Raw genomic sequence first — 15,124 nt, 5'->3', positions numbered from 1 at the left:
GCCATTTCCTTCTCCAATGCATGAAAGTGAAAAGTGAAAGTGAAGTCGCTCAGTCATGTCTGACTCTTAGCGACCCCATGGACTGCAGCCTACTAGGCTCCTCCATCCATGGAATTTTCCAGGCAAGAGTACTGGAGTGGGGTGCCATTGCCTTCTCCATTCTTAGTTTTAATGCCCTCTTAATATCCCAGGCTGTAATGTAGTTCTTCACAACTGGGGCCACCCTCCAGTTATGAAGAACTACATTTCTCTTGAAGCACCAAGAGAAAAGAGACAGAAAAACACGACCCCAAGAAGTCCATTTCCTGACTCCTCTGGGATCATTTTTCTCTTGCTCTTTTAGGTAACAGCTCCACTAAAACCACCGATGCAGCGGTGCTGCTCTGACTGCACCAGGGTAAAGCCTTTGGGCAGAGCCAAGAGATAGAAAAAGAACAAGAGAAAAATGGAGACTTTCACACTGTGGCCTGCTGGGACCCCCTTTCCTGCTTCTCTAGCCAAAATGAACTGTCTCTTGGGAGTTTTTGGACTTCCCTGGTGGCTCAGACGGTAAAGCGTCTGTCTACGATGTTGGAGACCTGGGTTTGATCCCTGGGTTGCGAAGATCCCCTGGAGAAGGAAATGGCAATCCACTCCAGTACTATTGCCTGGAAAATCCCATGAACAGAGGAGCCTGGTAGGCTACAGTCCATGGGGTAGTAAAGAGTCGGACACGACTGAGCAACTTCATGTTCATGTTGGGAGTTTTTGCTGTCCATGCCCCTTGCATTGTTCTGTGACCCAGTCTGCCTTGGATAAAAGAGGAGAGAAAAATCAGGAAACTCATCATCAGTATTGTTCATTTTTCAAGTTTGGACTTCCTTCTTCAACCATTCAGTCAAAATGGTTTAATTTTCAACAGTCTTCTGGGAATTGCTGTCTGCATTTTGTTCAAAGTTTTGTATTTTGTAATTGTTGAAGAAATAGGCTGCTGTGGGCTTATTCCATCTTGGCCAGCACCAGAAATTCATGTGTTCTTTAGTAAATTTATTTTTGTGTTTGTGAGATAAAGTTTGCTCTATAATGTACAATACATTACAGAGTAATACTAATAGGACTTACCGTACTTTAACTATTTGTTCATATGTCAGTCAGTGTCTGCTCCTGCATCCCTGGTACAGTGCTTTGGCATGTGGATGATGTTCGTAAAATTGACGTTGAATGAGCAATAGAACATGACATACAGAGGCTTCACAGAGAATCTCAAAGGAAGCTGGGCTTTTAAAACCAGAAGGAAATGAGTGTCTGCTTTTAGGTATCTGTTTAGGTATCTAACATGTAGTGGCACATGTTAGATTGTTAATGTAACTGACCTAAGCATTGCTTGCATGCTAAGTCACTTCAGTCGTGTCCAACTCTTTGCAGCCCCATGGACTGTAGCCCACCAGGCTCCTCTGTCCATGGGGATGTTCCTGGCAAGAGTACTGGAGTTAGTTGCCATGACCTCCTCCAGGGCATCTTCCCTGGAGTGTAAGTTTAAACCTAGGGATCGAACCCACGTCTCCTGCATGTCAGGCAGATTCTTTACCACTGAGCCACTGGGGAAGCCAACCCAAGCATTACTGTAAACTTAAATTAGTTTTTCTTGCCACACTTAATACACTTCAGAAAAACACAATGTTTCAGACAAATGGGACATATCAAGAGAAATGGGCCATAGGTAGAAGTTCCAGGAATACTAACCATGTATTTGACCAATGAATGAATATACCAGATTTTCTGTAGAAAACTCAGTATTTAATATTTTATTACTTTAGTCACATAATTGCCTTTGTAGTGTCAGATTGTGTTCTTATTTTAGGTTTGGAAAGGTGATGTAAATGTATCTGATCTCCAAGCTCTTTGAACTGAAAATCACAAAACTTTTTAGCTGAAACCCCTAACAGAATGTAACTTCAGAAATGTATGCAAAAATAGAAATTAAAAGGATGAAATAAAATATGTAAAGGCATTCTAATATTCCTGCACCACTTGGGATGTCCTTTGCAGTTGCCGTGGTTCTTGCACCCCTCTTTGGAGAGCACTGATGGAGAGGGAAAGGCGGTTTTCACACACTCATCAGGGGAAGAGGCTCCAGACCCTTTCAGAGGACAACTCCCTGCTCCCGCCCCCATGCCATAAGAAATCCGATGAGAAGCAGCTTGCGAGTAGGACTGCAGCTAATTCACTCTAGAACTGCTTTAATGTTGCAGGGGTTCTCAGCTCAGGTCCTTAAGGCAAATCTAGAACTCCCCACCAGGCAGGTTTGTAGGACAGTTCACTTCTCCCAAGGGCTGCAATGCCTGAGTAACTCAATCCCCCTCACAGCTTTGTCAGAACAGGTTCTTGGTGGCTGTGCTGCTTCACACTCCACTGTTCTCACTCACTGCATATAGAACCCCCTGCTTATTTTATTTTTTTTTTACCCCCTGCTTATTAATCCTCTTCTTTCAGGGCCAAATCCTCTTCACCCTTTATCTACACTTCTTTTGAGTTTTTATGTCACCGCATCAGGACAGACACTTAAAAAGCTGACTTGTCATTTCATTCATAATTTGTCCCATAGGAATTCACTAATATCTAAGACCCATTGGTATATCATGACCCATTCTTTCTTAAAACAGATATTCCAGTACATTTCATAGGAAAACATCACATAGTATATTGCCATTGATATTTTATCAGTCTTTCCAAAGGCAAATAAAATATTCTTACCCAGCATAGTCCTCTCTCTATTACTGTCCACCACTTCCCACATGTCATAAATGCAGGCCACTGAACATGCAAAGGATAACTCCTTCAGGAAAAAAGTCATATATAAGAATAGGATAGCAATGTGTCAGAAAAAAGTCCAATCCAGTCAAGAAAACAAAAGGGAAGTATTTAATTAGAAAATAATTGAATATTAATTACCAAGTCACCATAAGTCTTTAGTATAAACTGAAAAATATTTTAAGAAAATGCGTGAAAAATTAAGTACAAAAGAAAATACTTTTAAAACAGAGATTCACAATACTATGTCCTTAACTTTATATTTGTCAAAAAGAAGATAACAACAAACACCTGTGTTTTCACACCCAGCTTAATAACGACTACTGATATAGCTGAAGCTCCTTTGTGCTCTTCCTAGCTCACTTCTCCCTTCCTCCTAGAAATAACCACTCCTTGTCATTTCTTTGTATTTATTTTTAAAGTTAGCCACCTACTGCTGTGTAACAAAGCATCCCCACAGGCTTACAACAGTAATCACTCATACTTGAAGATTCTTTATGTCCTGAAGGTTAGCTGGGCTTCCATCCTCTTGGCCTTTCTTGTTAACTCTTCAGTACCTTCAAGAAGATATGTTTTATGTTTTGAAGCTTTTAAAATTATCTTTAGTGAGATGATTCATCTGAATTATCTAATCTATTATTACTGGAAATAGAAATCTTAAATTTAACAGTGACCCCTGGGGACTTCCCTGGTGGTGCAGTGCTAAAACTCTGCACTCCCAGTGCAGGAGGCCAGGGTTTGATGCCTGGTTGGGTAACTGGATCCCACATGCATGCCACTGCAAATAAGACGGAGTGCAGCCAGTAGCCATTGGTTTTTCTGCCAAATACCAGTTCATAATTTCAGCCTATTTTTCTACTAGAAGTTCCTCTTTTTCTTATTGACTTGTAGATGTTAATGCATCCTGAATAGTTCAGTTCAGTTCAGTCACTCAGTTAACTCTGACTCTTTGTGACCCCATCATGTCCATCGAGTCAGTGATGCCATCCAACTATCTCATCCTCTGTCGTCCCCTTCTCCTCCTGCCTTCAATCTTTCCTGCTGCTGCTGCTGCTGCTAAGTCGCTTCAGTCGTGTCCGACTCTGTGCGACCCCATAGACGGCAGCCCACCAGGCTCCCTGTCCCTGGGATTCGCCAGGCCAGAACACTGGAGTGGGTTGCCATTTCCTTCTCCAGTGCAGGAAAGTAAAAAGTGAAAGTGAAGTCGCTCAGTCGTGTCCGACTCTTATCGACCCCATGGACTGCAGCCTACCAGGCTCCTCCATCCATGGGATTTTCCAGGCAAGAGTACTGGCATGGGGTGCCATTGCCTTCTCCGCAATCTTTCCTAGCATCAGGGTCTTCTCCAAGGAGTCAGTTCTTCACATCATGAATTTAATCAGCTATATTTTGAAAATATATTCTCCTAGTCTGTGGTTTGTTTTCTTCCTAAGTTATCATTTGACCAACAAGTGTTACATTTTAATGTTGTCAGATCAGATTTATTTATATTTTATATAGTCTGTGCCTTATGTTGTTTAGAAAATCTTTTCATGCCCTTAGGTCATAAAGATACCTCCCATATTTTCTTCTAAAACTTTAAAAGTTTTCTTGTTCACCTGTAGGTCTTTAATTTGCCAGGCATTGAGTTCAATCCGGTTTGGTTTCTCCACATTAATGACTGGGTGTGCCAGCACTCTGTGGACACATTCTCCTTTCCCTATCGATCTGCTGCATCAGAAAAATCAAGCATCTGCACATGTGAGGACCTGCTTTTGCTCTTGGTTTGACTGTCCTCACTGTACCGAAACCACACTGTCTTACTTAAATAGTAAGTTTAAAGATGTTGCTATCTTTCAAATATCCCTGATCTTGCTATCTTGAAAATCGTCTTTGCTTATCTTGGCCCTTTGCTTTCCCATATATTTTTAAATGAACTGGTGAGGTTCTGTCAAAAGCCCTAATGGGACTAGACTGACATTGAATTTATAGATTTGAGAAGAACTGATACTTCTAGAGATTACATCTTCCTAGATGTAACTGTTTTTATTTCTTTGCATTTTCAACAATTTTATAATTTTCTCCATAAAGGTTATATGTAATTTTTGTTAAAAATACTGCTGTGTACTTTTAGTAACATGTAATTGGTATCTTTTTCAAATTTACTTTTTTGTTTTGGCTGCACCACTGCCGGATCTTAGTTCTTCAACTAGGGATCAAATCTGGGCCATTGGCACTGAGAGCACGGAGTCTTAACCACTGGACTGCCAGGGAATTCCTTCCAAATTTTATTTTTAACCATTTTTTTTGTTGGTATGCAGAAATACAACTCATTACTGTATATTGATTTTTACATTTAGAAACTTTATTTCTATTGAAGTATAGATACAATATTGTATTAGTTTCAGGTGTACAGCAAAGTGATTGAGTTATATACATTTTTTTCTCAGATTATTTTCCATTATAGTTCCCTTTGTTATACAGTAAATTCTTGTTGCTTATCTATTTTATGTGTGTGTGCTAAGTCATTTCAGTCCTGACTGACTTTGTGCAATGCTGTGGACTGTAGCCTGCCAGGCTCCTCTGTCCATGGGATACTCCAGGCAAGAATACTGGAGTGGATTGCCATTTCCTCTGCCAGGGATGCCATGCTCTTCCTCGCCCAGGGATCGAACCTGTCTCTTACATCTTCTGCATTGGCAGGTGGGTTCTTTACTATTAGTACCACCTGGGAAGCCCATATCTGTTCCCACACGCCCACACTCCCACACTCCCCCACCCCACCCCCACTCCCTTTCCCCTTTGGTAAATAACTGTATGTTTTCTGTCTATGAGTCTGTCCCTGTTTTGTATATAGATTTTTCGTATTATTTTTAGATTCCACATTTAAGTGATATTTAATATTTGTCTTTCTCTGACTTATTTTCCATACTATGATATTCTCTAGGTCTATCCATGTTGCTGCAAATGGTAATATTTCATCTTTTTTATGGCTGAATAATATTTTTATTTGGACTTCCCTGGTGGCTCAGTGGTAAAGAATCTACCTGCCAATGCAGAAGCCATGGGTTCAGTCTCTGGATCAGGAAGATCCCCTGGAGAAGGAAATGGCAACCCACTCCAGTACTCTTGCCTGGAAATCTCCATGGACAGAGGCGCCTGGCAGGCTACAGTCCATAGGGTTACAAAGAATCAGACATGACTTAGCGACTGAACAACAATAATATTTATATTCAGGAAACTCTTTGAACTCAGTCTGATAATATAACTATAGATTCTCTTGGGTTTTTCAAGAGGTCAACCATGTTTTCTGCTGAAAAATTGATTTTTTGCTTCCTTTTCAGTTGTTATACCTCTTCTTTTTTGTCTTTTTTTCCTGGTTGAAACTCCAATAGTTAATGATATTGGGCATCCTTGTCACATTCCTAAAGTGAATATGGTATTAACATAATTTTGCAAATACCTATATCTAGCTAGCATTTAAAAAATTGCTTCTCAGAATATGCACTAGATGTTAGCTTCATGGAGTTCAGGGGATCCTACTTTGTTCACAATGGCCTCTTTGCTGTTTCTTGAAACTACCAAGCTCTCTTCTGGCTGAACCTTTAAATCTGCCAGAAAGGATGTTTCTCCAAATAACCTCATGGCTCACTCTCTCATTTTTTCAGGACTTGGCTCAAATGTCTCTTTATCGGCAGCTTTCCCTGATCTCTCTCTATAAAATGTGTAACAGTCTGATTCCACTTCTGATGTTTGATTGCTGACAGATATTAAGCCTTACCCCTATCCTTCCTCCCCTTCTGCCCCCACGTTTGTGTGATAAGAAAGCCTGGCTGTGGGCTTCCCCCAGTGGCTCAGTGATAAAGAATCCTCCTGCCAATGCAGGAGACACGAGTTCGATCCCTGGTCTGGGAAGATCCCACATGCCGCAGAACAACTAAGCCTGTGCACTGCAACTATTGAGCCTGTGCTCTAGGGCCCTGCAGCTGCAACTTCTGAGCTCACGTGCGGCAACTACGGAAGCCTGTGTGCCCCAGAGCCTGTGCGCCACAACACGAGAAGCCACCGCGATGAGAAGCCAGACACTGCAACTGGAGAGTAGCCCCCGCTCGCTAGCGCAGCAATGAAGATCCAGCACAGCCAAAACTAAATAAATAAAACAAATAAAATTATTATTAAAAAAAAAAAAAGCCTGACTCCTTCTTGCTTTGACACCTGTGGAAAATTCAAACTGCATGCACAACCATCACCCTGAACTGACCTGCTAACCATTATAAAACCCCCAAGCCAGTCTTCTCTCCGTTCTCACAGGCTGTTTTTGGACTTGCTTGGGAGCTGCCCTGCTACTCCAGAAAGCCTCATTATGGGAATCATGAAGTCTTTTGGACCCCCTTGGTGTGTGTGTGACGTCATTCTCAACGACTGAGCTGGGTGTGGAGTCCACCTTTGCTCAGCATGGGATGCCCATAACAAAACAGATCCTCCTTCAGAGCATGAATACCACCTGATATAATATGTATTTGCTTATTTGCCTTCTCCTACCATGTAAAGGACTGAATGATCGATCCCAGTATCTACTAAAGTATCTGTCATAATCATTCATCTGTTCATTCATTCAACAAATATTTACTGAGTGTCTACTTTGGGCAGATTCTGTTAAAGGCACGGTCTATAGTGGAGATCAAAGCCCCTGCCATGGAGCCTACGTTTCCAGAGGATAGGCTATGTTGTTCATTCAGTATGTATTTGTTAAATGAAAGAATACTAATATTATTTTTGTCTGGAGGTAAGAGATGGAAATACCAGACCACCTGACCTGCCTCTTGAGAAATCTGTATGCAGGTCAGGAAGCAACAGTTAGAACTGGACATGGAACAACAGACTGGTTCCAAATAGGAAAAGGGGTACATCAAGACTGTATATTGTCACCCTGCTTATTTAACGTATATGCAGAGTACATTATAAGAAACACCGGGCTGGAAGAAGCACAGGCTGGAATCAAGATTGCCGGGAGAAATATCAATAACATCAGATACGCAGATGACACCACCTTTATGGCAGAAAGTGAAGAGAAACTGAAAAGCCTCTTGATGAAAGTGAAAGAGGAGAGTGAAAAAGTTGGCTTAAAGCTCAACATTCAGAAAACGAAGATCATGGCATTTGGGCCCATCACTTCACGGCAAATAGATGGGGAAACAGTGGAAACAGTGTCAGACTTTATTTTTCTGGGCTCCAAAATCACTACAGATGGTGACTGAAGCCATGAAATTAAGACACTTACTCCTTGGAAGGAAAGTTATGACCAACCTAGGTAGCATATTAAAAAGCAGAGACATTACTTTGCCAACAAAAGTCCGTCTAGTCAAGGCTATGGTTTTTCCAGTGGTCATGTATGGATGTGAGAGTTGGACTGTGAAGAAAGCTGAGCGCCAAAGAATTGATGCTATTGAACTGTGGTGTTGGAGAAGACTCTTGAGGGTCCCTCGGACTGCAAGAAGATCCAACCAGTCCATCTTAAAGGAGATCAGTCCTGGGTGTTCATTGGAAGGACTGATGGCTAGAGCTGAAACTCCAATACTTTGGCTACCTGGTGCGAAGAGTTGACTCATTGGAAATGACCCTGATGCTGGGAGGGATTGGCGGCAGGAGGAGAAGGGGACGACAGAGGATGAGATGGCTGGATGGCATCACGACTTGATGGACATGAGTTTGAGTAGACTCCGGGAGTTGGTGATGGACAGGGAGGCCTGACGTGCTGCGATTCATAGGGTCACAAAGAGTCGGACATGACTGAGCGACTGAACTGAAGATATTAATATGAAACACAAGGAGTCTCTGGTGGTGCATTGGCTAAGATTCCAGGCTCCCAGTGCAGGGGGCCTGGGTTGGATCCCTAGTGGAGGAACCATATTCCATATGCCACAGCCCAGAGTTCTCATGCTGCAACCAAAGATCTGCCATGCCACAATGAAGATTGATCTCCAGTGCCTCAACTAAGACAACACAGCCAAATACACAAGTAAAAATTAAAAAATAGAAACACAGTATCATATTATGAATATAACATTTTTATTCATTTTTTTGTTACAGACTAGTGTTTACTTATAAGTAATATTTAGGGATTTATACTCATAGGACACATTATAGTTAACATCCAAAGACAATCAAAACATATTTCCTGATGATTTATTATATGCTTAGTACTAAAAAGCCCCTAAATCTGTAGTGTTGGTATTGTAAGATTAGAGAGTTGTTTTTGGTAAATGATTATTATAGAAAAACACTGAGGAAAATCTCAACCATTATAACTGGTAAAGTATGATTTTATATTTCACAAAGGACAGTAACAGCCTCACTTTATAGCAACAGCCTCACTTATAAATTATATACACTTCAAAGTCATATTTTGATACTTTTTTTTCCCCTTCTCTTCTTGCAAATAACCAACAAGATACAAACGGCTTCCAACTGACATTTGTGAAAGGCAAACTGCAAACTTCTAATTATGGTTCAACTTCACCAAAAGAAGTAAAGGTGCTCCCTCTGACCACCTATTCCATGAAAAAAAAATGTACTCTGACTTCTAAAATGGATTTTAAAAATTCAGTAGAAAGATTTAACAATAATCAATATTCCAACACTGATGTTTCTAATACCCAGAAACATCCACTTGGCAGTTGTGAGACTAAAAATTGAGTAATGTTATACAAATGTAAATTACCATTAGCTAGGAGAAGGCAATGGCACCCCACTCCAGTACTCTTGCCTGGAAAATCCCATGGACAGAGGAGCCTGGTAGGCTGCAGTCCATGGGGTTGCTAGGAGTTGGACACGACTGAGCAACTTCACTTTCACTTTTCACTTTCCTGCATTGGAGAAGGAAATGGCAACCCACTCCAGTGTTCTTGCCAGGAGAATCCCAGGGATGGGGAAGCCTGGTGGGCTGCCATCTATGGGGTCACACAGAGTCGGACACGACTGAAGCGACTTAGCAGTAGGAATAATCAATTCTTAATCATGTTTATACTTAATTATAAACATAAGAATGATTTTTAGATTAAAAATAATGAAGAACATCTCCATCATGTGTATTGTGTTCCCAATAGTCCCTTTCAGATAGATCTGTGAAATAACACAGAACCCAATGTTAACATAACTTTCATTTTAAAGGCCCCCAAAAATAGGGCTTAAGTAGTGAGATCATTTCTATTAGACTTTATATTAGTATCAATTAATGAGTTAATCAATCAATTAACCTTAGTTAATTATTACTTTTTCTAAACAAGTACCAGATGATTTAATCTCGCCCAAATGAATGGGTCTCTTTTGGTTGATCAATGCGATAGAGAAACTCGGCAGGTAAGAAGTATCCGAGGTACTCCACTATATCTGGGGTGGTGTCATAATGGTAGTGTCCACCTTCTCCATGATGACTGAAACAATGAGTGTGCTCCAACCGCAAATCAAACCCCTAGAATGACAGAGGAGCCATCTGTTAGTCTTCCAATTAGAACTTAGGGGATAGGAGACCTTTTAAATTTAGGCTACAGTAATTTTTTGGGATAGGTAATACAGACACATGAATCAAAATTCAGAGGGTGCAAAAGTTTATATTCAGTAAAATTCATCTTTCCAACTCCTGCCATTACCACTCCTTTCCTTAAAGGCAACCACAGTAAGCAGTATCTCCTATATCCTTCCAGAAAGATCTATTTTTTTAATTACTCATATCTAGTATTCTGCAACTACTATGCTGTATGTTGTTTTTCTTAAATTAGCAATATAGCTTTCAGATCATGAGAGCTTCCTAATTCTTTTCAAATGTGATTTAGATTATTTCCAGCTCTTCTGCTATTACAACAATGATGTCATGAATAACCCTTTTCACTAATCATTTTATCATGTAAGCATATATTTAATGATTAATTCCTAAACATGTCATCACTAGATCAAAAGATATAACTAGTCAGTACAGTGGTAGATATTTGGTTTGAATTAGTCTATATTATTATTTTTCAAGGGTAGAAAACTAGAATATGATGAATAGTATGAAGAACAGCAAATAGATCTGAATCCTGTCCTGATTCTACTGTTTAATAACATAACTTTGGATGCTATTTAAAATGTTTGGTGCCTTCAATTCTCCAAAGGTAAAATCTACTTTGCCTAGATCTTAAGTAGTCAGCTACTTGCTTCCTTACCTTTCAAGGTAATTCTAGAAACTATCCCAGTTCTTAATTAAGAACAAAAAGTGCTTAATTATTCTAAACGAATATTCTAAAAATCAAGCATTACCACTGTAATATCTTTCAATGTAAAAGACAGACATAGACTTACGGGGTCTCTGGAGACAAAAACTGGCAGACAAACCAAAGGAGCCTTCATCTCATAAAAATGCAACCATTTATTCACGTCTTCATCAGAGTTCAATGGACAGGAAGAAAATTCTGCAGGCTACAGTAAGAGGACATTAAACATGTAAACATACTGAATATTTCTGAGCTAAAAATTTACATATAATTTCATTGTTAAAAGCTTTAAGCTTTCTTATACATTCTACTGCTATTTTTGGCACCAGGAGATTCATATACCCTAGTTTTCAAAAGGACCGCCAACCAGTGTGTACACACTGAAAGATACGACTGAATAAATAAAGGAGTCTATTGCTGTATTTTTATTTTTCATAGCTTATCAGCTTTCATATGAGCATATCCTCATCCCAGTTTTAAATGTTACTATTGCTATTGCTAGATGGAAAAAAAAAAGCAAGGCATTGAAAGTGGAGTAGAAGCATCAAAAAGAATAAAGTATTGAGGAGGAATACACTTAAGGAGGCTAAAGACTTGTATATTGAAAAGTGCAAAGCATTGCTGAAATGAATTTTAAAAGACTCTAATAAATGGAAAGGCATCTTGTGCTCATGGATTGGACAATTTAATATTGTTGACATGTCAGTACTATCAAATATGATCTACAGATTCACTGCAATTCCTATCAAAATCCCAATGGTGTTTTTGCAGAAACAGAAAAATTCATCAAAAATTCATATGGAATCTCAAGGGGCCCCAAATCGTCAAAACAATCTTGAAAAAGAAGAAGAAAGTTGGAAGTCTCACACTTCCTGATATCAAGCTTACTACAAAGCTGTAGTAATCAAAACAGTGTGATACTAGCATAAAGACAGGTATACAGATCAATGGAACAGAAGAGATCCCAGAAGTACATCCTTGCATATATTCTGACAAGGATGCCATGACCATTCAATGGGAAAGGACTATCTTTTTAACAAACAAAACTTGGAAAACTGATGTCCATATGCAAAAAAATGAAGTTAGACCCTTACTTCATACCAGATACAAAAGCTAAAAATGGATAAAACACCTAAATATAAGAGCTAAAGCTATAAAGACTTTTAGAAGAAAACATCAGGAGAAAGTTTTAAGACATTGGACTTGACTTTTTAGACTTGGCATCAAAAGTACAGGTAACAAAAGGAAAACAAGTGGGATTACATTAAGCTAAAAAGCTTTTGTACAGCAAAGAAAAGAAAAGTCAACAAAATGAAAAGGCAACCTATGGAATGGGAGAAAATATCTGCAAACCATATATCTGATAAGGGGTTAATACCTAAAATACATAAGGAATTCATGAGCAAAAAAAATTTTTTAATGATCAAAGAACTGAATTAGACATTTTTTCCAAAGAAGACATACAAATGGGCAACAGGTATATGAAGAAGCACTCAATATCACTATTCATTTGGGAAATGCAAATCAAAACCATGAGACATCAGCTCATTTTAGTGAAGATGGCTGTTACCAAAAAGACAAGAGATAAAGTGTTGGTGAGGACGTAGAGAAAAGACAACCCTGTACACTGCTAGTGGGAATGTAAACTGGTACAACCATTATGGAAGTTCCTCAAAAAGTAAAAATAAAACTAGCATATGATCTAGCAATTCTACTTCTAGGTATATATCCAAAGTAAATGAAATCACCATCTTGAAGAGATATCTGGACTCCTATGTTCACTGCAGCAGTATTCATGATAGCCAAGGCTGGGAAACACAACCTAAGTGTCTGTCAATGGATGAAAACAGCCAGGAAATTAAAAGACGCTTGCTCCTTGAAAGAAAAGCTATGACCAACATAGACAGCGCATTAAAAAGCAGAGATAGTACCTTGCTGACAAAAATCCATATAGCCAAAGCTATGGTTTTTCAGTAGTCATCTATGGATGTGAGAATTGGACCATAAAGAAGGCTGAACACTGAAGAATCGATGCTTTCGAACTGTGGTGTTGGAGAAGACTCTTGAGAGTCCCTTGGACTGCAAGGAGATCAAATCAGTCAATCCTAAAGGAAATCAACCCTGAATATTCATTGGAAGGACTGACGCTGAAGCTGAAGCTCCAATACTTTGGCTACCTCGTACGAAGAGACAACTCATTGGAAAAGACCCTGATGCTGGGAAAGACTGAGGGAAGGAGGAGAAGGGGGCGACAGATACTGAGATGGTTGGATGGCATCACCAACTCAATGGACATGAATTGGAGCAAATTCTGGGAGACAGTGGAGGACAGAGGAGCCTGGTATGCTGCAGTCCATGGGATGCCAAAGAGTCAGACACTTAGCAACTAAACAATAACAACAATAATGGATGAAGGGACAAAGAAATTATTACCTATCTTTCTAGTTGCGATATACATATATATGAAATATCATTCAGGCTTTAAAAAGCAGGAAATCCCACCATTTGTAACAATGTAGATGAACTTGGAAGATACTATACTGAGTGAAATAAGCCAGTCGCAGACAAATATTGGGTGATATCACTTGTATGTGGAATCTAAAAAAGTCCAGTCTAGAGAAACAGTAGAGTGGTGGTTGTCAGAGGCTGAGGCAGGATGGGAGTAAAATGAGGAGATGCTGATCAAAGGGTACAAAATTCAGTTGTAAGATGAATAAGTTTAAAGATCTAATGTACATCATGTTAACTACAGTTTGTAATGAAGTATTATTTATTTGATTTTTTTAAAATCCTATAATCATTTGGTATTTACAAATGGATTGACCTTTAATTTTGTTGTAAATAATTTGGAAAAGTAATTAAGTAGTTTCATAATATGTATTTATATGTGAGATCAGCTGGTTTGCCATTTAAAATTATCAGACTAAAAATTTTAAAACAATATATTTTGTGACAGCTTCATTGTTAAAACAAAACAACATTAAAGTGTAACACTTTTACATTTTGTTCATCATTGACTCAATGGACATGAATTTGAGCAAACTCTGGGAAATAGAGGACAGAGGAGCCTAGCGTCCTGCAGTCCATGGGATCACAAAGAGTCTGAAATGACTTGGGAATGAACAGTGACACTTCATTCACTCACCTACCAAAAATTATTATTTTTTTAAATAATTTTTTTGTTTATTTTATTTTTGGCTTGTTGGGTCTTTGTTGCTACATGAGGGCTTTCTCTAGTTGCTGAAAGCAAGGGCCACTCTCCAGCTGTGGTACGTGGGCCTCTCATTCGCAATGGCTTCTCCTGTAGCAGAGCATGGGCTCTAGAGTGTGTGGGCTCAGTAGTTGTGGCTCGTGGACTTAGCTGCCCTGTGGCATGTGGGATCTTCCAGGACCAGGGATCGAACTTGTGTCCCCTGAAATGGCGGGTGTATACTTAACCACTGGACCACCAGGGAAGTCCCAAAAATTATTTGTGAAATCCTAGATGACCTGGTTTGTCCATCATTAATATCTTATAAATATATTCTTTTTTTTTTTTTTTTACAGTTAGTCCAGTTCAATTCAGTTCAGTCACTCAGTTGTGTCCGACTCTTTGCGACCCCATGGTCTATAGCACAACAGGCCTCTCTGTCCATCACCAACTTCCAGAGTTTACTCAATCTCATGTCGATTGAGTCAGTGATGCCATCCAACCATCTCATCCTCTGTTATCCCCTTCTCCTCCTGCCTTCAATCTTTCCCAGCATCAGGGTCTTTTCTAATGAGTTACTTCTTTGCATCAGGTGGCCTTCAGCCACCTGGAGCTTCAGCTTCAGCATCAGTCCTTCCAATGAATATTCAGGGACTGATTTCCTTTAGGATGGACTGCTTGGATCTCCTTGCAGTCCAGGGGACTCTCAAGAGTCTTTTCCAACACCACAGTTTAAAAGCATCAATTCTTCGGCGCTCAGCTTTCTTTATAGTCCAACTCTCCCATCCATACAAGACTACTCAAAAAACCGTAGCTTTGACTAGACGGACCTTTGCTGGCAAAATAATGTCTCTGCTTTTTAATATGCTGTCTAGGTTGGTCATAACTTTTCTTCCAAGGAGCAAGCATCTTTTAA

General features: G+C 39.6%; 1 protein-coding gene across 3 annotated transcripts in view; it reads right to left on the bottom strand.

The window, feature by feature from the left end:
• Window positions 1-9,693: 9,693 nt before the first annotated feature.
• LOC104999610 (chromosome unknown open reading frame, human C11orf54) overlaps window positions 9,694-15,124 on the bottom strand; it is a 23,369-nt gene continuing 17,938 nt past the window's right edge. For 2 of the 3 annotated variants that reach the window (XM_010855169.1, XM_010855168.1), the window contains exons 7-8: window positions 11,107-11,223; window positions 9,973-10,240 (exon numbers count right to left, since the gene is read on the bottom strand). In XM_010855169.1, coding sequence (XP_010853471.1) covers window positions 10,067-10,240; window positions 11,107-11,223 — 291 coding nt within the window. In that variant the 3' untranslated portion in view covers window positions 9,973-10,066. Of the gene's footprint in view, window positions 10,241-11,106; window positions 11,224-15,124 lie in introns of all 3 variants that reach the window. The other variant, XM_010855170.1, reaches the window with a different exon arrangement.

Source organism: Bison bison, unplaced genomic scaffold (genome assembly GCF_000754665.1).
Source record: "Bison bison bison isolate TAMUID 2011002044 unplaced genomic scaffold, Bison_UMD1.0 scf7180017864356, whole genome shotgun sequence".
NCBI lineage: Eukaryota > Metazoa > Chordata > Mammalia > Artiodactyla > Bovidae > Bison > Bison bison.
Note: the sequence above shows the minus strand (reverse complement) of the source record. Positions and strands in the feature narration are given on the sequence as shown.